Source organism: Heterocephalus glaber, unplaced genomic scaffold (genome assembly GCF_053883595.1).
Source record: "Heterocephalus glaber isolate CG9 unplaced genomic scaffold, H.glaber_assembly_v1.0 deba00000122, whole genome shotgun sequence".
NCBI classification, from domain to species: domain Eukaryota; kingdom Metazoa; phylum Chordata; class Mammalia; order Rodentia; family Bathyergidae; genus Heterocephalus; species Heterocephalus glaber.
This window is the reverse complement of record NW_028258138.1, coordinates 17,667,138-17,690,358: the sequence shown is the minus strand read 5'-3', so window position 1 is coordinate 17,690,358 and position 23,221 is coordinate 17,667,138. Positions and strand designations below refer to the sequence as shown.

The window sequence follows — 23,221 nt, the reverse complement described above, 5'->3', positions numbered from 1 at the left end:
CCTACTCAGATTTCCAACTAGTAAAACACATTAGGTATGAATGCCTAAAGTGAGAGGATTTCTTGGTAGTCTTTACCATGGGATCATTCACACCAGCACAATGGTGCTCCTCCAAGAATACATTTATCTGTATAAAAACATCATTTTATACAGATTAAAGACAGGTCTTAAAGAAGGGTCTGCCCAAGTATGCCTTCTCATCTCACTTTTTTTTTTTGGTACTGGGGATCAAACTTGGGACCTTGAGCTTCTGAGGCAGGCGCTGGAACCACTGAGCTAAATCCCCAGTGGCTTCTCAATTCTCTTATTTTGCCCCTCTATTTTTTCCCGTGGTATCATAAGCAAAATATTTTAGACTTCTAAATATATTAAATATTAAAATATTTAGACTTCTGGGCCGCGGATTTAGCTCAGTGGTTCCGGCGCCTGCCTTGCAGCGCAAGGACCTGAGTTTGATCCCCAGTACCAAAACAAAAAATATTTAGACTTCTATTAGATCTGCCTTGTCCTCTTCTTCCTACCCCAAATTACTTCAATATCTACAGTCATCTTTCAAATAAAAGTCTTACTCGGGGTTATTTTATTTAATTTATTTATGTAATACAGTGTAGAAAGCTATCATGGCATAAGCAATGATTCTGTACAATCATCCTGCAGAAAAAATTTTTGGAGAATTCTTGTTAATTTGAGACCAGCAGAGCACTCCCTCCCTCCCACCCATAAAAGTGCCTACAATGAACAGGGATTTTTTTTTTTAATCAAAGATCCAGAGATATATGGACAAAAAAAGTTCAAATTCTGAATGCCTAATGTGTGCACATAAAACAGGCACAAAGAAATAAACGTATCTTCTTAATTCCTATATCACAAATATAGCAGAAGCAGCAATCTGTACAGTAAAATGCAATCATGGAAAAAAATCCTCTAAATCATTTGGAATACTTAAAAATGTTGAACTTTAAAATGCATAGTGATCAGGAAAAGAATACTTAGGCAAGAGAAGCAGCTAAACTCCCACGTTCACATGAAGCATCCCCCATCGATTTTTAAAGCATATTTCAAGTAGGACTTAACTGGATCACAAACCACAAGAATAATATACAACTGGCTAAGGGGCTATGTGTATGATAAATAATCAGGAAGAAAATCTATTCATGCACTAGTTTGATACAGCTAAATTCTTTATAGTACACAAAACCCATTAATAATGTAGTGTAGAGACCAAAATGTAAAGAGAGAGAATACATTACTGATTTGTATATTAATTCAAGTTCAGGCATCTACTTGTGTTACAGCACAGCTGTCAAAGGTGGTAATGAGTAAATAATAAAACAGAAGGGTTTGTTTCTTTCCATGTTATTCTATAAGTGAACACCGATGGGTAGTGAAGCAATGGTTTTGCTGTCCAACTTCAGAGGCTGCTGTGGCGGTGGTCTAGTTCTGCATCTGCTCAAAGAACTTGTAAGTTGGATTCTCATAGCCGTTCTGTTGCATCTTGGAGAGGTGGCGCTCTTCGGGGGTCACAGCAGCGTCAACCTGAAAAACAAGTATGACGGTTTAATGAAATATATCAATCCTTTAAGGGTGTACATAGAACCATGGAAGGAGTAAAAAGTGCACAATGCTCTTCTTTTGGCAAGGCTGCAGAATACCCAGGCTTTATCCCATCTTGTAGCCCCGGAAATTGAATCTGGGGCTTTTACACTGAGCTAAACCCCCAGGACTTTAAGAAAATTCTTTTTAAATTTTTGTATTTTGAGACAGTCTTGCTAAATTACTAAATGGCCCAGGCTCGACTTAAACTGCTGATCCTCCTGCCTCCGCCTCCCAGAGTGCCGGGAGATTTTCTCCAGTTAAACAGATGCTTCATCTAGCCACCAGGGGGCACTGAGAACCTTGCCACGCATACTCAGGCCTGCAAAGTGCCCATTGGCTGCTTTGTCTTCTTGGACCCAACAATAACTGCGTAAATCCTGTTGGCTGAAAAGGGACAAGTAGCCAGGATGGAAGACTGTTGTGCTTGAACATATGACTGTAAGTTAGGAAAGAAAAAGTCCAAGAGTATCATGGAGAACAATGAGCAAAGTACACTACAGGTGACACTCCCAACTCCAAATCTGTGTAGGGGGGGAAAAAGGCTTGATCTCTTATTATACTGAGTATCTTCACATGCTTACTTCATTTGTCCATTTCCACCAAATTTTATATTTGTAAACAATCTAGAAAGGCCTGAAAATTTTGTAATTAAACTAAAGACGTACATATCAAAGAAGCTATTGTTTCCATGGTGGGTGGAAGTAGGGGGAGGGAAACACAGCAAGGGCATGGTGTCCGAGACTTTATATATATAACCGAACACTAAGATACTGTTGAAATCTGGTCAGCTGGAGTTTTCAAAGAGATCCTCTCTGCACTGCGGTGCTTCTCCTCTAAGACCAGGTCACTGGCTGTCACACTGTCCTTCTCAGTGTCAGGGTTAGGCAGGGCGCGTGGGGCATTTATTTTCAGCAGATTGCATCGTGGGCAGTGGCTGTTCTCGTTATTGTATCTGTCGCACCTCTCCCAGAACACAGAGGAGAAGTGGTACTTAATTCTGAATTAATAAAAAATTAGGTTTATGATTTGTTTTTTAAAAAAACCTTTCTTCTTTAAAACCATTGGAGGATGAAAAGAATCGATGCAAAAACAATCACGATAAAGGAGCCTATTTTCCATAAAAAGATGAGCAGTATTTACAGATTTCCCTTCAAAGGGATATTGTCTACTCTGTACAGAATGGACCTGGGCTCCCCACCTCATTTCCAGGAGAACCCTGCAGGCCCATTCGCCATCACTGAGTGCTGCCAAGTGGCCTCTTACACAGTTTTATTCCAGGCGTCTGGCAAGGTTTGGACCCACATGGCTGTCCCACAGCGGAGGTGCCCCAAACTCATTGAAGGAAGACCACCCAAGTGTGGTGTCAGTGCTGAGGCATCGGGTCCAGGGATGGAGCTGGGTGAGCCCCTATGTATGACCCCCTCAGACTGGATGACTTTGTGGTTTGGAGGTGGAACTACGGCCTCAGCGAATCCCAAGGCAGCTGAAGTAGTAGACGGATGGCTCTGCCAGGCCCGTGTGCCCTCTGTTGTGTGTCTGCATTCTGAAGTTCCCATTCATGGCAGAGACCCCATGCTGCTGCGAGCTGCTTCAGGCTGCGCCCTGCCAGAGCTGCTGCCTGCCTTCTTGGCCTCCAAGTTCCCAGGTCATGCCAATGACAGCCCGGTGCGCTTCTTCTCAGAAAAACGCCACCAACAAGCGCTACCTGAGAGCCAGTACCGAGGCTATCGCTCCAATGGATGGTCAGGATCACTGTCCCATGGGAGAAGTTTGCAAATGTTGTCCCATCCCTTCCTCTCCTTTGACCTACACTGTCGTCAACCGATGAGGTCACCCGGCTTTAATTGGCAACTGTGTAATCAGCCATGGACTTGCAAAGTTAATGGCATCATTAAGGATTAGCACCCGTTGGAGATTTCATTCACTTTCCAACTCGGACGGCAGCGAACAACCTGTCTGCGGCACTGTGCCATGTGCACTTGGGCATCTTTCTGTCCTATACCACCTCGTAACTCAGATTTCAAAGAATGGCAAGGTTTTAAAAAAATTAGCTTGCTTGCAGATTAAGCACAAAGCTGTTAGGTCTTAGTGTAGAAAAACAAATCATACGGCAGCCTGACAGCTAAGACTATTCTACTTTTACCTCTTCCAGGAGGCACGTCAACCTTCACACTGCTGTCAACACTCAGGTGCATTCACCAAGGGTGCCACAACACCGGGCCATGTAAAATAGTTTTACCTCCTCCTCAAACTCCAAAGCCAAACACGTAAGAGCCCTGCCAGAAGCGCAAGGCACAGAGGCCGGCATGCAATCCAAGCAGCTAACTCTCCCGTCTTGTCCTGGCCCCGGTTCTACTTACTAATCCTCATTTCCCTCATTTCCCTTTGCTGCTGTGAGGGCAGCTGTGTTGCGGCCCTCCTGCCCTAGGGTGGCTTGGCTTTCCGAGCTCAGGAGCTTCAGAACAGATTAGCTTTACAAAATGGTACCCAAGGAGTTGGGATTGTAACTTTATCCTCAATCCCTTGAGAGCTAGAAGTGAAAAACTGAGTATGCACATCCGCGGAAAACCTCCTTCCCTTTCATCCAGCAAGGCCCCCTGAGAAGGACTTTGAGTACCCTTTGGCTTATGTACCCTTCCTACCCCTTTCTTCTTAAACTCAATTCTCGGGAGCCACTTATTTCTTCACTATGTCCAGGGGCATTTATAGTTCAATTATCAGGTGGTAGAGGTAATACTCTACTTGGGTCTCCTTAGTTTCCAGTTCATCCCTATCACATCGAGTCTAGTGTATTTAGTTGGAGATGTAAACCTGGCCACCGTATTTAAATTTTATTCTGTTTAGCAAACACCAGGATGTGCATTAATGCATGTACCTTGAGGCATGACTCTAAATTAGGCCAAAGAACAGAGCCCTGGTCCCCAAGATTTTCCATTTCAGGTCACTGAGGCGGACGGGATAAGTAGAGGAGGATAAGACAGCTGCAGCATACTAAGAGCAACACGAATGGAGGTGGCAGTAGGGGAAGGAAAGTAAAAGCGAAGAAAACAGCAACAACATTTTCAAGCTAGTGATTTATCCCTGCTGGTAACCTCTCAGTATTGGTTTCTGCTCAATTTTATACACATTCATTTCCTTAATGATGGCTCCACACCTTCACAGGTAGCTTAGTTATGTTTCTTGCCAACATCAAGCCATTCTTCAGGCAAGCGGAGGAAGTCTTTGACTAGTCCTTTATAATCATCTTGGAGTCTTTCCTTTCTCTTCCTGCTGTTCCCTGGAAGGCACCTGCGGATCTGCAGCCCACTCTCTCCTTCTTACCTCGCTTCCCATTTTACCTCTCTACTTTCTCCAAGTGCTCTACGACACCCAGGTGGCCGCATAGTGTCACCTCCTGGGATCAACACCTTGCCTGGAAGAAAGGGCTTCTAAGGACACAGGGTTATGATGTCATCAGTATGACATTTCTCAGGAGAGAAGTCCCATGTCTCAAATCCATGAAAAGCTAAATAAGCAAGTTCCTATTTAGGTCATTAAAGAGATGGCTAGGGCCTGGGGGTGGGGAAATGTCTGCTGTTCCAGATCTGGGAAAGAAAGATTTTTTTACACTGTATAATAAAAGAGATTCTGTGCCCTCATTTTCTTATTAAAGGTGAAGTCTCCATCTAGGAACAGTTGGTGTCCACAGGAAACTGGTTCCAAGACCACAACACACAGACGCACCGTGTAGTATTTGTGTATAGCCTATGCACATTCTCCTTTATGCCTTAAATCCTCTCTCCAAGACTTTCGACAACACAAACTACAATGCAAATGCTATGTCAATAGTTATTATAAGGTATTGTTTAGGGAACAATAACCAAATGTCTGTATATGTGCATTACAAATACAATTTTAAAAAAAAGATTGTTGTATTGGGGACTAAACCCAGGGGCCACCTAACACTGAGCTGTATTAAATCCCAGTCCTTTTTATTTTGAGACAGGGTCTCTTTAAGTTGCCCAGGCTGGCCTTGAATTTGGGATCCTCCCGCCTCAGCCACCTGAGTAACTGGGATTACAGGCGTGCACCACAGCATCTGGCTTCCAAATGTTCTGATTCCCGTTGGCTGAACTTGCAGAGAGAGGGCCAACTGGCCTTGATTGTAGAGGGCCGTGTAAGGCAGGCAGACAATGTCTGTGTTTCATCCATTGCTGAGAGAAACCGTGCTCTGAAACCTCACAGTACTCTGATTACTGGGATCCTGCTGAGGCTGCCTGCAGCTCTCAGTGCCTAAATTCTGCCACCCCAGGGAGAGGGGGCTCCCGAGGGTAGAGGAGGGAGCAGCACCTCAAATGAGCTGTACAGCAACACTGCTGGCCATGCAAAGTTAACACACTCTTAGTGGACAGAAATAAGGGGCTTGGAAGGAGAGAAAGCAGGATGGTTCCAGCCTCTCAGCAACATCTTTCTCCAAGGAAGGGGGAGGCAAAGGAAATAACATGAGCTTGGGCCCGCAATCCAGAGAGGTTTCTCGCTGTTCTCACGCAGACACCAAATGACTACCTAGGGAAGAACAGCGGCCCGCTGACTGTACTCCTGCAAGGGCACAGGGGCTGGCAATGAATGTCTTGTTTTCAGGATCTGGGTCAATGTGTTAGCTTCTTTCTCTGATGTTGCAAGGAGACAGTCCTTTGGTAACAGACCAAAAGAAACCCTTAGCCCGGACTGCAGGAAGGATGCTTAAGAGGCAACTAGTTATGTTGGAGACAAAAGATTCCATGTCTTCTCCACAAGGTTTGTATACAGGATCATCAAATGGAGCCGGGATTCATGTGTGTGTCAGGGATTCTCAAACTTCACTACATGTCTCCTGCAGTTGGGAGCAATTTCAGTACTCAGAATCAAAGCCTTGTATTGGAGACTTTTGTTTCCTTAAGAGGGGAGGGGTGGCTGGAAATGTGTCCTCTAAGAAAAGTACCTGGTAAATGCACCCCCATGAGAGGGAGCCCCAGTAGAGGTACTGCTGATCTGCCCAGAATTGCTGGGCTCTGCTATGGGCTGAACCATGTTCCCTTCAAATTCTTACATTAAAGTCCTAACCCCCAGTACCTCCGACTATATTGCATTTGTAGATAAGACATTAAAGAAGTGAATAGGGTTAAGTGAGGTCTTTCGGGAGGATGTTATGGTGTGATCCTAACGGACATCAGGACAGTAGACAGGAGAGGGAAGGTGCGAGGCCTCAGCAGAAAGCAGCCTTGTGGACACTTTGATAGCAAACTTCAGCCTCCAGGCTCTACGGGCACGCATCTCTGTTGCCACCAGGTCTGAGATGCTGTTATGGCAGGCCCCAACCTGTGGCATCAAAGACAGGCACCTCCACTGATACAAGTTTTTCAAACAGAGAGCGACTGCATGGGCAGACTCATGGGTTCAAGGCCATTGAAAGACAGAACTCTATTAATGAAATGAAAATGGGCTTTTGAGTTACTCATTGTGGAAACGTTTTTTGCCTAAATACCACATTAAAATGAAAAACTGATTTGAATAGAAGCGAGAGAAGCTGACACTGCCTAGATACTCTTACAGAGAGTGACCCTCCAAACTTGATTACAGTTATTGATTCTTAGTTGCGTTCACACGCTAGTGTGTGAACCATCCAGCTCTCTCTGCCTGCTGCCTGTGGTTTCCTGGGCTTCATTCATTATCACACTGCTCCTTAGTACGTCCATACCGCCATGAACAGGGAAATAAGACCAAAGCCAGTTCCCAACAGCGAGTCCTGAAAACAAGATGCCAGTGGGGACTATAAATACTGAACAAAATGAGATTTCTGGCCTTACTGCCAATCTGTTTAAACTGCTCCTTCTCTCCTATAATCAAGAATGGTTTGGAACACAATTCCTTGGAGGTAGATGGGATGTTAATTCATTGGGAATCTGTGCACTTTTCTCTGATGGTAAAAATACAGTAATGAGTAGTATGTGGGGAAATCTGGACTCCGACCGTGACCCTACGTAGTACAGGTGAATACTTCTGTCTTAGCCTTAGTTTTCTCATCTACAAAATGAGGGGATCACTTTGACCATTGAGCGCTCTAAAAAGTTACAAATACTGTGAGATTTGTGATTTTTTTTCCTCACTAAAAGTGCATTTTTAGTGCATAAAAAGAACTTATAAATTTTTTCTTTTTCTTCTCTGTATCATGAGTTTAGGAAGTTATAGTTGAGTCTTGCAGCTACTCTATTTTGTTGGTTTTATCTACTACTTGTATGCACAATACTTTCCTGTTGGGTTGGGGCATGGGGAGAATAATTACAAAAGAAGCATAATGATACAGTAACTGGGATCATCCCCTGTATGTCTTCTTGCTACTGTACTAATAATAACTTCAAACTGAAGTTTTTTAGGTGGAAGTACAGGGTAACAGGCTGAAAAGTATCTGCAAAAATAATCCTATGTATTTTGGTGCACTACTTTCCACAATGTGATTTCCTACAAAACTTTAATTTTAAGAATCTTTCCTGAAAATTAGTATTGTTTCTCTTTACCCGGCTTTTAAGAGGCCAGAATATTTAAGAAAAAAAAAATGCCTATGAGTAGATGTGTTTATCCACCTTCGTTTTCCATTTCAGACTTCTGAGGCTGTTTTTGTTGTTGCTTGTTTGTTTTAAAAAAATATTTAGGGATAATAATAATTTTTCAAGCTATCATTATCATCAGTATTACTTTGGTAATTTCAATGCAAATTATAAAAACACAACAACATAAAATCTTAATGCCTGATTGTAATACTCACAACAAGATAAAATGAATGAAAACCAAAGCAAGAAAATAATAGCTGGAACCTGAGCACGATGGAAAACACTGTTTCTTTCCAAAGAAGAAGCACTTGGAAAATCCTTAGACTAACACTCAGCATAATTTCCCTATGGTCTTCCTTTAGTTCCCACTTGCAAACATGCCTCAAAGTTTACCTACCTCCACCACACCATGATGGATGGACGTGTATTGTTTCTTCTTCAGCATCACCAAGGTGATGACAATCACTGTTGCTATGACAACACCGCCTACCATGAGTCCAATAATTGCACCTTTGTTTGAACCCACGTCTTCTGCAAAGAACACCTTGAAAACAAATTAAGAAAAAGGACTATGAAATGCAGGCGCTATCTGGATAAGGTATGTGGAAAGTTTCAATATTATCTTCTGGCCTCACTCAGTCTTGTACTCTGAGCTGGTTGGTCAGTAAGAAAGACAGAGCAGTGAGCAGCATGTGGCTTCCCCAGTCCAAGGAAGTCTACTTTCCTTCCACACGTCAACACAGAAGTCTGCAGGGAGCTGAAACCTGGGGACAAGTGAACTTTTGGTGAGCAGTCTATGGTAGCTCTTGGACATATCAAAGCTACAAAGGTAGAAATCATGATTATGAAGGGAAGCTAACATTTTTTTCAGTCAAAGAAGGTTTAAGGCTGGGAGATATGATGTGTGACCGACTCTAAGTGATGTCACCTTAGGTACTTTTCAAACCTGCAGATTCCTCATTTCTTTGGAATGACATGTTCAATACATAGCTATAAGCATTCTGAAACAAAGGAGTTAAACAGAAGAAAAAAGACCTCTTATTACCTACTTCTAGCGACAATAATTCAGTAAGATTACAATTGACCTTGAGCAGCATAATGTACTTGAAAGACAATGTTATTTCAAAGAGAAGGAACAATAGGCAAAGAGATCCTAATAGTTACACATAACTCATGCTTTCCTACTGTTTTTTCCAGAAACTAAAATTTAAAATGTTTTATTCTTGATGTTTGCTTAAATTAAATATGAAAAGAATTTGGAGAACACTGTAAAGAAAATTATTCATATGATGGATCTATTGCACTACATTTGTTCATACTTTTTATGAAAGCAAGTCATTATTTTTCTACTTTATCTAATAAATGGAGTAAAAGATGCATACTGCAACTTGTATCATCTTGTTATATAAGATGATCTTATGCCAGATCAAAAAAGAAAAACTATTACTAAACATGTACCACATTATGTAAGTTAGTGAAAATAGCTTCCTAAATAATTCTTCCAGTAGAGACTCAGGACAGTCAAATGACCAATTTTCATTTTTAAAACCATCACTGTAGCAATCTGCAAAGGCTACTGAAACCATAGAAGATAAAGCAAATTTCTAAAAGGATGTTATTCATGGTTTATCTGCAACCAAATTAGAAACTGTTCATAATTAGTCCCCTTACAAAACAAATATGCTACCTCAACATATTTATAAAAAGAAATCGTTAATTAGCTAATGATACCAGTGTGAGGTAATCAGGAATAAATGTGAGTCTGGACATATCTCTATGTCTTTAAGAAAATACTGTAATTTTGTAATATTCATTGCACTAATTATAGTACATTATCTTATCAACTAGTTCAGTAGAGGGAGCTGATTCCCTTAATTGCTGCTGCCACCATTAGTCACTGTCGCGTTACAGGAGTTAGCATAATTACTGCAGAAGGGCTTATATCACAAATGCTCCAGAAAATGTGAATCTGCACATTAATCTTCAGCTTTCTGCCCTACCAGTTCCCAATTCTTCAGCAGTTTCTCTAGTTTTAAAAAACTCCTTAGCATCGTCTAGATCAAGAGCACCTTTCATTTCACAGTAATTGAGACAAGATTACCTTGCCAATGAAAAAAATGCTTCAAAAGGCTAAATGTCTTTTTACAAAATAGATAATGTAAGTTTAATGCAAATCTGAATTCCAAGTCAATTTTCGATTTACTATAATTTAGAGGCAAAAGAGGCTTGATAAAAGGATTTCTTTTAGAGATTAATACTAGGATTTGTGAATTTTATGAATATTGGAACGATATTTGCTGCCTGAAAAGAAGCAAACACACACAAAAGAGGTGTCTGAGAACACTCTTCAATATTACCCACCAAGAATTTTATCATCATTTTTTGTTCAATACTGAGTATGTGATAAAACTGCCTTCTTTTATTAATTTAACTCACTGTGCTTACTGGTAAGATGGAAGGAACCCTAACATAATCCAGGATTTATCTAAATTTCTAATCTTTGGGTGAAGATTTTATAGAACTACTGAAGTTGCCTGCCTGCAATGGAAATGTTTGCTGTTTTACTTATTCCAATTCTAACAATAGGAAGCATTTTGGGTAAAAAGGAACCTGCTGTCTTTGGCCAAACCTTTTAACACAAGGGTATCGCAGTGCCCTCCTGCCTCCACCCACCTTGGCAGGGTCCTTGCTGTCTTCTCTCTGCAAGAGAACTGAAATTGTGGGAGGCAGGGGACAGAGTAGGAAGGAAGGTGGCAGGGGCAGAGGCCAGATCAAGGAGCGCAGGGAGACAGTTCCAGACAGGAACTTAGGCAAGCAGAAGCATTTCTATGGGTTGATTGGAGACTGATTCTTGAAATAAACCCATTACAGGTTGAGAGTTCCTTATCTAAATGTTTGGGACCAGAAATGTTTCATATCTTGGGGATGGGATCTAAATTTAAACACAAAGTTCATTTATGTTTCATATACACCTTACGTACACAGCCCGAAGATAATCTTATACAGTATTTTTGGTAATTTTGGTGCATGAAACAAGTGTTTCATGGTATAACATTTTCCATTTGTGGCATCATGTTGGTGCTCATCAAGTACTGGGTTTGACAGCATTTTGGATTTTCAGATTAGAAACGCTCAACCTATACAAATCTATTTCCCTAGAGAATACAGTGCAAGTTAGTATGGGGCTGCTACACTTTAAGTATTGCATGGGCTCAGATGCCTTCTAGTCAGAAAGAATTATATACAGGAAACATTTCGCTTTTCTTCATGTTTTCAGGAGGATTGTAGAGTTCCTTAATTTGATTTCTGGCACAGGAAGATCAAGAGTTTTCAGGTCATTTGGCAAGACAAGCAGCAGCAGAAAGAAGTAAATTATTTTGCGTACCAATTTTTGATGACGGACTTCATACCCTGAGTCATGTCGGAATTCTGCATCCATCTTCACTTCTGAGATCTCTTCTGTCTTGATATTTGTCAACCCGGAACCTGCAGTACAGCACAGTTAAAATATACAGGACAACCAATTAGTTTGACCTGTAAACAAAAACATCACGAGGTAAAGGCTACCAAAAACTTCTTTCTAGGACTGAAGTTAGAGGAAAATAGATTAAGGATTTCCTTTAAGAAAAATGGCATTCTGCATTTAAATCGTTAACCACCACTTATTTTAAATAAAAAGAAATTAAAGACCAAAGAAATCTGAACTTAAGGGTTTTACTTCTTTTAAACTGATGCTGTAATTTTAAAGGGCAAAAAAACAGAAGATCAGTGCTGGCTGGGAGGTTGGCAAGCATTTGTTCCTAGAAAATGTTGGCTTGGTTTAGGAGCTTTTTGTTTACACGATTATGTGTCTGTTTCCTTGTGCTTTCATTACTTTAGGAAAAATGATACAGGGCTTTTAAAAAGACCATTAATTACCTGGTAAACCAAAACTGCTACTTCAGAGCTTTTTTCTAATTACAAATAAGTTATGTTCATGGATCTATGAAGTGAAATATTGTGAAAATTATGTAATTTATTTAGTTAGGCATTGTAGTTATACATGTCACATATACCTGGATCATCTGCTCAGCAGAGGTGCAGTACATAATTTTTAAAATGCTTCTCTGGGACAAACAAAATTTATAAACCTACTAACTTTTCCCTCTCTATAAACTGCTGTCTGATTCTTTTACCAATTGTTTTGATGAATTTCATTATTCAAATAATAATTTAAGGCTCAAAAAGAAAATGTGAACACATTTTAGAAACAAAAACAAAAGCACAATATATATCAGCTTCCATGTTGTAGCATTTAAATTTCAAAAATCAGAATTTTAGAATGAGAAGGGGTTTTAAAATCATCGCCTTTAATGGTGTTTCCCATACAGGGCCAGATTCTCAGTTTTGCTTGAACACAAAGATACCTATCAGTTTGCCTCCATTTTCAGATAGTTTTGCCTCCCAGAACAGCCTTTCTTACAGTAAGCCAATGTCAGCTTCCCTATAACTTGCACCCCTGGGATTGGTTAAACTCTGAGCAAGCCGGTCTCTCCCTTCTACATAACAGTCTTGAGCAAGGGCATCAGATACACAGGGAGAGGAGACATGTTCCTGCTGATTCTTCTCTTTCTTGGGCTATACATTCTGAGTCCCTTCAGGCCCTGTGGGAAGTAATTTCTTGCTCTTGGTCTAATCACTCCTCCAATCTTGTCTACAAGGTGCTGTGAAACTTGTCTCACACCTGCTGACACTGAAAAGCACCATGCCCACAGGGTAAAATGTGCAGCCAACAGTGAAGCCTAGGCTAAGAGAAACCGAAGATAATGCAAGGAAGTGCAAGGAAGCACTGCTTCCTTGTCCAACTTCTCAAGAAGTTTCCATTTAATAACCTAACCAAAAAAGCCTCACAATCCACGTCAATCTACAGATGGCTTGTAGACTGTGACACTATCTTTCCTCCTTTCTGCTTTTTCAGAACTACATTTCCCTGCCCTTCCTACTCTTCTGTTCTCCAGAGTTCCACAAAGACATGGATCAGCAGTTCTATTTGCCCCTAAAGTTTGCTTAGCCTGGGATTTGTCTGAGTCATAGAAGGTGGATTTGGTTAGAGAGATGTGATTTTAAAACATATTCACAAATTTGCTGCTACTCCTTTCAAGGAGTAGAACTTAATTCGCTTCACTTGTGTGTAGGCTGGATGTAGTAACTGGCTTTTATATGAACAGAATATGGCAGAAGTTAAAACCTATGACTTCAGACACTAGGTTCTAAAAGGCACTGAAGTTTCCTTCTTATTTCTTCTCTTTGATCACTTGGTGTTGACGAAGCCAAGTGACATGTTGTAAGGAGGCTCAAGTAGCCTTAGAGACTTCACATTAGAAGGTACCATCAACAGCCATGTGAGTGCGCCATCTTGGAATCGGATCCACCAGCCTGAGCTCTGGCAAATATCTTCACTACAACTTCATGACAGACCCTAAGTCAGAATCACCCACCTAAACCAAAGTCTAAAATGTGACCAACAAAACCTGTAAGAAATTAAATGTTTGCTCTTTTAAGTTGTTAAGCTCGGGGAGTTATCTGTTACAAAACAATGGATAACTAATACAAAGAGCTAATGCTTTCTCTTCTCACCCTGATCAATCATGGGCTTCAATTTCCTTTAACCAAAAGCTCATTCTCTTTAACAGAGACAAAATACACAAAGTAGAGTAATTGCCCTTTCTCTCCCATCTTTTTCACTCTAATTCTGACCAGACAGACCTAACCTTCCACCTCCGCTCTGAGAAGTACAGAGCTGTCTGTTTTTCTTTACTTTCTTTCTTTAAAATTATTACCATTTTTCACATGTTTTTACTCATTTGGTCTTTTAACCTTTCTGACACTAAATTTTAGGGGGTACTGACACTTATACTTTAGATATATGTTCTCCGAAAGGCTTGTTGTGCTGAAGGCTTGGTTGCTGATGTGCTTTTGGGAAGTGCTTGGATCATGAGAGCTCTGACCATCAATGGTATAACCCATTGATGAGATCATAGTTTGGAGGCATTATTGGGAGGTGATGGAAATACCAGGTGAGCTTAATCGAAGGGAGTGGATCACAGACCCTGGAGACTAAGTCTGGTACCAGGCCCCTCACTCTTGGATTCTTTGGTTCTTTCCCCTTTTCTATGTTTCCTGGCTGCCAAGAGGCGAGCAGCTTTCCTCTGCCATACCCTCTACCATGTTTCTGCTTCACTACAGGCCTAAAAACAATGAAGATAGCTGACCATAGACTGAAACTTCTGAAACTGTAAGCCAAAACAAACCTTTCCTCTTTTAAATTGTTTTAGTTAGGTATTTTGTCACAGGGATAGAAAGCTAACACAGATCATAATGCTTCTTAAATTTTCAGTGGTTATATATTTTTATCTTCCTACACATCCTTTTAAATCCCAGATCCCTCCTTTTATAAGATGGTAACTTCTTTATAATTTATCATTTTGGGGGGCAGTAGGACCTACCAATGCAATGGTTAGAATTATTATTTCTGAGATTTATGAAAGCTCTCTTGGATACTCTTCCCATTAAGATTCCAGAACAGTTTACACATAACCCATGCCCAAGTAAAGAATGAACTCTCCATTCAAAATTTTACAAGCCCATGTCTGAAAGGATACTGAGAATGTGTTTAGTGACTGAAAAAATAAATCAAATTCATATAACAAGTCAGTACATTATATAATGGATGTTTATAGTCCGTTAATTTCAGAGACCTTCAGCAGAAAGAGCTCTTGTTAATTCATTTTTATCATGTATAGTCATCTAGTGAAGACTATATACAGTAAGCAAATCTTACTCAAAAAAGAAAAATCCACAAGCTTGGATACATAGGAAAATACTATCACCAACAATAAGCTGACACTGCATATAATGAAATGTGATGGGTTTTTAAAATTCATGGCAAGGATTTTTGTTTATGGGCTTGCTTGCAAGAGGCTTTTTCTGGGCTGAGCTGGTTCCATTTTAAGCCTTGATGACTGTAGCAATCGTCCTCATTCATGACTAGAATGGCCTGTTGTCCATTTGGAGGCTGAGGGAGGTATGTTCTTCATGACACCTCTTTTTTTTTGAGACAAGGTCTCGCTATGCAGTTCAGGCTGGCCTTGAACTGATGGCAATCCTCCTGCCTCGGGCTCTTGAGTGCTGGGATTTATGCCATCATGCCCAGCCTTCATGATACCTCTTACATGGCTTGGGGTCAGGAACCTGCTTTCCTTTATTAGGACTGAAGAAGAATGATAATATATCATAATGGAAAGGCTAGCTTTCCACCCCGTATGAAGAGCCTGCTAATGTATTTTTCTTACGACTTGTCCTTCAGAGTCTATTTTTCCTTGGAAATAAGCCAGCAGGAGCAGCTGTAATGGCCGCTATTCCCAGAAATCACCACTGTTACTACTGTGGTTTCTATGTGATTCTCTATTCTAGAAGTTACAACATTCTGTTTTTCAATATGAAAGTCATTTTCCTCATCTTGATTATATAGCATTGGATGCAAAAAAACACAAAACCTGAAATCTTTTCTCTATTTGTTTCTAGTGACAGTAGTAATCATTCAAAAATAATGATACACAATATTCCTGGAAAGGGTTTCTAAGGTCGGAAGGTCTAAAGATATAATTTGCCACAAGATTCAAGAATGGTCTCATAAAATGCAGTGATCAAGAACCAAAATGAATGCCATAAAATGTAGGGGGAATTAGCCAAATCCTTGACAAACTCACTACAAGCACAAAGTAGAGAGCACATAAGTATCCTAATACATATCCAGCAAATATTGCTAGTCATAAATGCACCTTGACTAGAATCTTCCTCATTTCATATCTCAACATTCTTTCTCATTTATGGCAGTCTTCATCTTGGGGAACACAAGTCTTGCATGTGTTAGAGAGGAGGCCTGACCTTGGGCATTCTCCTATCTGTGTAGAATTGTTCTCCCCCTTGCTAATCCACATGCTTCCAACTTTCTCAACATCTCCGGAAGCTCATCTCCGGTCAGTTCCCTGCTGAATACACCCCTGGGTTAGTCCTACACCAGCTTATATTGTATCAACACCCTCGTTTACACTAATGTAAGCTTTGTATTTCTCTGCCTTCCAAACTCCATCTCATCTTTCTAAATATGCAAATTGTGTTTCTATTGTGCTTCAAGCTCCTGAGAGCAGGGGCCTTATCATGTAGTATCTTTCTACTCTCCACAGAATTTGCTACATTAGTCTTTGTGAAATATCGGAACAGAATACAGTTACTGCTACAATATTTTAGATGCTCTCCTGCCAATGTAATATCATTAGCTATTTATTTTCTACTTATTCCCTTAAAAGAGATTTTTTTTTTTTTTGCCAGAATATAGAAAGGTCCTTTTCATATAAGAAGAAAAATATCAGCTGGTGGCATGTTACTCTGTGTTTCAATAAAGTTATTCAGGTCCAGTGTGTACAATGTATGAACTTAATAAAATTGGCTGAGTGAGTGTTTCCCCATTCTATTTCATGTTTGTACATGAAAAGGACATCTTCTATAAAAAACAAAATGAGAAGCAGGGCCGGGGATTTAGCTCAGTGGCACCACACCTGCCTTGCAAGTGCAGTCCTGAGTTCGATACCTGGTACCAAAAAACAAAAAAACAAAAAACCCTAAAAGCAAACCAAAAAATGAGAAGCACCATGGAAAGGAAGTCCGAGGCAAAAGACCAACCTGAGCTGGTTTTGGTTGCAGTGAGAGCTTCACTGATCTCAGCCACGGGCCCCACCAGTTGGCTGAGCAGAGTGGGAATGTCAACTGCTGGCTCCTTGAAATTCACTTAAGTGACAGTGACAATAAGGAGGACATTAGGAGAGCCAAAACTGTCTCTGACTTACTATAATTTAAGTTTCCCTTGAAAGCCCTCCAGACAAGAGACTCATGAAAGCAGCGCGATCAGTGCCAAGGAGTGTCACCCCAGTGTCTGCTGCCACTGTGAATCAAAGCACGAGGGCATGAGGATGCTGCGGGTGGGGCTCTCAAGAGTCCTCATCTGTGACAGTGGCTGGAGATAGCACGGCTCAAGCATGCACTGGCAGCGAGAGACAGGCTCTACTTCTGGCCCTGCTGCTGACGGCGTCTGAACCAGGGAGGAAAAGCTGACTGCTAGGCGTCAAGGTCTTTAAAGAAGAGTACTCCTCTGCACCTTGACTATTGTGTGGGGTATAATGAGGATGAAGAAGAAAGTCAACATGGGAAGATGTGGTACTGGGAGTAAGATCTCCGCACAATACACACAATTTTCAAATCAATACTTTGCTGTCTGACTCACTGAGCACACTGGCTACTACCCGCTGGGTGTGGCTGTGCATGGGACAGACACCAGGCATGGACGTGCATTTCTTATGCTGCGAAATTCTTCTTCTAGTTCTAGCCATAGGCTAATTACAGAACAGAAGGTGAAAATGCATTTCTTTGTAATGTTTGGGAAGCTGTAAAAAAGGAAGTATCTCTTGGTATTGATAGAATTTGTAAGTAATATGAAAAAAACAAAGGGCGTATGTGCAGAATTATGCATATACATCTGTTGTGTTATTTTAGCCAGTCATGAAAAATAAGTACATACAACCCACAAAAGAGAAAAAGTATTTCTGGCTCTGGAGATACACCAATTTTGATATTTTCAGGAAATCATGTCTATTTAGTAACTGACTGAAGTCTGAGCCCAGTATAGTTAGAAAAGGATCCATGTGGATACCAAACAAGAAAGGTAAGAAATGTTCACAGCAGGAACCAAGTTACCACTAGAGAATCTGCACTTGTTTGGGCTTCCATTTTTGAGGACAGGCTCCATACAATTCTGTTTAAAAAAAAAAAGGAAAGGAAAAGAAAGGAAAAAAAAAGAAATCTCAAAACTTGGAAGGGATCTCTTTCGTGTTTTAAAAGAAAACTCAGAAACAAAAATAGATCACTTAATTAGGAACCTGGGAAATGAAGCCAAAGGAAAAGGAAAGGAGAACTGAAAAACTTTGGTTTCTAAGGTCATTTCAAATTCTATTCTGCAACAGGTACAATGTAAAGAGGCTTATCATGGAGAAAGAGGGCCAGTGTGCTCAAGCTCAAGCTCAAAATGCTGAGAGGCAGGAGCCAGGAGGGTCAGATACCTGGTCGAGTGGTCAGTCCTCGGTCGGCTGCTGGACGAGCGTCAACAGGCTCCACTGGACACAGGAAGCAAAGAGACACAGAAAGCAAACAAGACAAATCAAGATGGTAAGTGGCAGCTTCTGAACACAAGCAAGGAAAAGCATATGCAATAAACACATTATTATCAAGGAGCAGCAGGAAAAGACCTTGGTGTGCTAATCCTGGGCACCAAGGCACTGGAGGGGCACCACTTCAAAAGGCTTATTGCCATGATGTATGTGCCAACCCATCCCCTTAGTATTCTCATGAAAGCACTCACCGGGACACACAGTGACATCAAAGAAGGGGGGGGTGGCTTTTCCTTTGAGCTAGTTTAGAGATAGTTTCTTGGCTTTTGATTAGAAATAAAATAGGTTATACCCAGCCAGCAGGAAACCTCAAAGATAGGGCCTTTTACAACTGTCCAACCTTATCTTTGTTTACGGTTAATTAACTACAAAAGAATTCTGTTAAATCTCCAGAGGAAATGCAAATATGAGTTTATCAGGAGAGCAAAGTTCCACCACATAATTTGCCAGTCAGTGAATCAAATTTGTCCTTCCTTTGAGGGCAGAAGCGGTAAACCACCAAGTTTCTGTCTCATTTTTTTTAACAAAAGGGTTGTTCTCACTGGACAGATGACAGTCAGCTGAAGTGTGTGAAGTGAGAGTGTTTCCTTTCATGTTCACTGACATTCACAACTATTCCTCTGTATGTGTTCTGGGTCTGACCCAAAGAAAGACCCTTGAGTGGCACAATAGTACCCACTACTGCTCACCATTATCTGGCATTTCCCAAGTGCTTCTCACTGCCAGCAAATCCTTCCCTGAGCTTATACTGCTTTTTGAAGAAATATGGATGGGAGTAAGAAATAAAGCTTTTAGAATTACCCAAGTGGTCAAAGGCAGATGACGCCAGGGGAGGAGCAAAAGCTCATTTGGTAAGGCCTGGCAAGTGCCAAGGTAAGAAAACAGCACAGAGGCTGAGAGAAGGCAAGTATGGCTTTGGGATCAGCAATTTCAACTGTGTGGTTATGGATGCTCGTCAGCCAAGCATTCTCAGGAGGGATTATAAAGCCAGATCATCTTTGAATGTCACACATCGGCAGGAACAGTGAGGGGGAAGAAAGTGGCAGCAAGCTAAGGACACGACATGTGAGAAAAGCCCTATTTCTGACAGCACAAAGCCATTTGGATGCACCAAAAGAGAACAGTGTTTCCCATCCTTTCCCACGTACGGACTGGCAGTATGGTGAGACACAAAGGACGGTGGGGGCCTCTTCGGCCAGGCAGAGCTCTTACAAGGCCCCAGGTCCTGGATAAGCAGACTCTGAGTCTGTTTCCCCATGTGAAAAACAAAAATAGTGCCTGTAGCTTACAAGTGTAGTGAGGAACAAATAATCATTAGAGTCTGTTCCACAAATTCTCAATTACTGTAAAACTGCATTTATTAAATATCTTATTAAATGTTCTGCTGCTGGGTGGATGATGATTCATTAGTACTTTATTTGTGCATGAGAATAAGGCATAGTTACTTCTGGAGCTACTAATTTATTTCAGCCATGATGCGTAGTGTCTCTGTATTCCATCTTTTAATTTTTTTCCCCCACGTGCAACATGTACCGAGGGACTTTATTACTCCTTATAGCATGGAGTTAGTTGAAGGATTATCGTACTTCTTAAGAATTTGCTGATTATGAGGGGCTCAAATGGTGGTTCAGGTGCAGGTAAGAACACACCAAACCACACTCACAATAGCAATTAAGTGACTTAAAGTGGCACCGATCACGCATATTGACAGTCACATCATTAGAAAATGTGGATTCAACTTAGAGGGAGCAGCTATATCCATGGTCTAAATTAAATGCAGCATGAGAGCGGTGGTCTCAGGGTTCACTGCTTAACATCACCACTTATTTTCTCTGTGATCTTGGGCAAATCGCATTCTTTTGTGTACATCAGGGTCATCACAATTACATAAGTTTCTCTAGGGCCCAAATGTGCACACTTAAGAGGAAGAAACAATAAGTGATAATGCAGTAGTCCACAGTTGTAACTTCAGAAAATATAGAAAAGTATCGAAAAAATTCTGCAAGACAAAACTATGAAATGCTATTATTTGTTATCTCTGGGTAAAGTGATTCTTCCTATAAATTTCTTTGTCCTAAAAAACAGAACATTTTATGATACTGGAAAATGTGCTTGTGATATGCTTATTTTTTCAATGTAAATTAAGGGAACACCTGAGCATCAGACCTCCTCTGGACTTGACTGATTTTTCTTGTGAAAAACAACACATTTCTGGTAAGTGTTTGAACTCAGGATGATAAGGACTGCAGGGACAATGAAAGGAAATCCTCTGAGAACGTCAGATATTTTAAATAGCTCAGTGTGTGCACTTACCCATAACAAGAAAAATGAATAAAGAACGAATTTCTGGGAGAAGAGGGAGATGAGAAGGGGAGAACTAAGATGTCTTCAGCACTGTACCACTATATGGGTTGTTATCCTCATTCATTTTAAGGCTACATTGTTTGGTTTATCTGGTGATTCATCTGGAGACAGGATACTAAGTCTCTCTAAGACCCTGATTCCATTAAAACCAACCAACCAACCAACCAACCAAGGAACCAACTACCCAACCAACAACAAGCTGTCCCTACACGTTTACTGTGTTCCAGGCATGTTGACATGAACTTTTCATACCATCCCATGTAAAGTTCATACCATGTCTTGGAGCTAGAGATGAGTATCAACCTTACTTTATAGAGATCTGGAGAGGCTAAGTAACCTGCCTGTAATTACACAGCAGAGCTGGAATTTAAACTCAGATTTCTATCGTTCAGGAGTGTGAAGTAGTACTTACTATCCACAGGATGGTGGGGAATGTGAAAGTGGTTTTGGTTGTCATTAGTGAGGGAAAGAAGAGTATTGGCATTTTGTGGGTGGTGATCAAGGATGTTAAACGCTGTGCAGAGAGCAATCCCAACAAATCTCATACCCTACATGGTTTTCTAATTTTCCACTGGACTTACAAGTACTTATGACAATGCAAATCCAGAACCTGACTCAGTTTGAGAGATAAACACTAAGAAGTTTTTCAGTTCTTAATGTAACTTGGATATTTCAGGAGCACACTATTGGGTGAAAGGAAGGAAGACTGTTTTATTCACAGCTTTCCCAAGAGTTATTCACCATTTTGGAAAGTGATGTCATTAATGCTTTTGGTGCTTGTGGAGCCTAAATCAGTGACTCAGCCCCCTCTATCAATCTGCAGCTGTATCTGTCACATCTATCTGGGGAAAAACAACTGACTATGGCATCGTTTCTTCTTGTCATCATAGCACTTACATGCTGAAACACATTTAATCTGTGGTGATTTGTTGATCTCCCCTCTATATTGTGCCAGCCAATTTTATTTAAAGATTAATTGTGGTCAGGGGGTATATGTAGCTCAGTGGTAGGGCACGTGCTTATTTAGCATGTGCGAGGCCCTGGTTTCAATCCCTAGAACCACCACACAAGACACACATACAGATCAATTGTTGACTTTTCAAAATATTAGTTATAAAAGGGGTGATAGGTCTGATAAAGGTGAGAATCATAACACAAGACTCTGAGATGTTAAGTACTACTGCTTCATAGTTGTTAAAAAACTTAATATTTGATTGTGCTAGGCAAAGAACTTTGAGCCTCATGCATTCTAAAGAAGCACTCTACCACTGAGCTGTATCCTTGAATTCTCCCAATACTTTCATATGAAACTTTGTGGTTTATTAATAGGAGATCTTTATTTAACAAGAATATCAGCTTTTGCTAAAGCCTAGGCAAAGTAACAGCTGAATGTTGGGTCAAGGGTCCAGAGGCACTAAACTAAGAACTTTGCCCACTTGGGCATCTTGGCAATATCCAATAGCTTCAGAGTGTGTGTGTGTGTGTGTGTGTGTGTTTTATTATGAATGCACATGTGCATAGTCTCTAGGGGCTGATACCACAGTATGTATTATTACAGAACAAGCCAATCAGTGTGCATTCAATTTGGAAAATCAAATTAGGTGTTTTCACAAAAAATCTCAGAGACTGAATTGTGAGAATTTTCAATGGCCAGAATGTCTTTACCTATGAAAAATGACACAACTAGCACTGCTGTAATAAGACAATTTCAGAACAAAGTTACTCAGGTTTTGATAATCAAGTGTTCTTAATTTTTTCTTCCATATGAATAGGAATAATTTTATTATTATTATTATTATTATCATTATTATATTCAGTATTGCTGACTGAGCCCAGGGCCTCGGCACTAAGATCCATCCCCAGCGTTTTTATTTTGTGACAGGGCTTCCCTAGGTCACTAAGTTGCCAGGCTGGGCTTGAACTAAGATTACATATGTGCACCACCATGCCTGGCTGGGATTAATTTTAATAAATACCAAAGACTCAATTTTTGTGTATCACAAATAACATTCCTGGTTGTATCTGATGGTAAATTATATTACAAAGTGCTTTTTTTTTCAAATAAGGAAATAGATTGTGGTGATTATTCATGGTGTGAAAACAGTCTGTACAAAGCTTTCTGCAGTGGTTCTTTTAAAAAATGTTTTCCCAGGGCACTTAAGGTCTAATATTGGATTTAGATTTAGGCTGAGGAGTGCACTGATTGCATCTAAGGTAATCATATTACAAATATAAAACCAGCATCAGAATTTGCTACTTTAAGCCCGGGGATTTAGCTCAGTGGTTCTGCCGCCTGCATTGCAAGCACAAGGTCCCGAGTTCGATCCTTGGTACCAAAAAACAAAACAAAACAAAAAAAATTTGCTACTTTAAGAAAGAAAAAAAAAAATCACTGGTAAAGTCCTGTTGGGTTCTTGAAAAACATGTTATTAGTTC

At 40.6% G+C, this 23,221-nt stretch overlaps 1 protein-coding gene across 12 annotated transcripts in view; it reads right to left on the bottom strand.

Moving 5' to 3' along the window:
- Positions 1-575: 575 nt before the first annotated feature.
- Positions 576-23,221, bottom strand: part of App (amyloid beta precursor protein) — a 255,064-nt gene continuing 232,418 nt past the window's right edge. For 5 of the 12 annotated variants that reach the window (XM_004842236.4, XM_004842231.4, XM_004842228.4 and 2 more), the window contains 4 exons: positions 18,314-18,367; positions 11,548-11,648; positions 8,560-8,706; positions 576-1,536 (listed from right to left, as the gene is read on the bottom strand). In XM_004842236.4, coding sequence (XP_004842293.1) covers positions 1,435-1,536; positions 8,560-8,706; positions 11,548-11,648; positions 18,314-18,367 — 404 coding nt within the window. In that variant the 3' untranslated portion in view covers positions 576-1,434. Of the gene's footprint in view, positions 1,537-8,559; positions 8,707-10,835; positions 10,863-11,547; positions 11,649-18,313; positions 18,368-23,221 lie in introns of all 12 variants that reach the window. The other 7 variants (XM_087213534.1, XM_087213537.1, XM_087213555.1 and 4 more) reach the window with 3 other exon arrangements.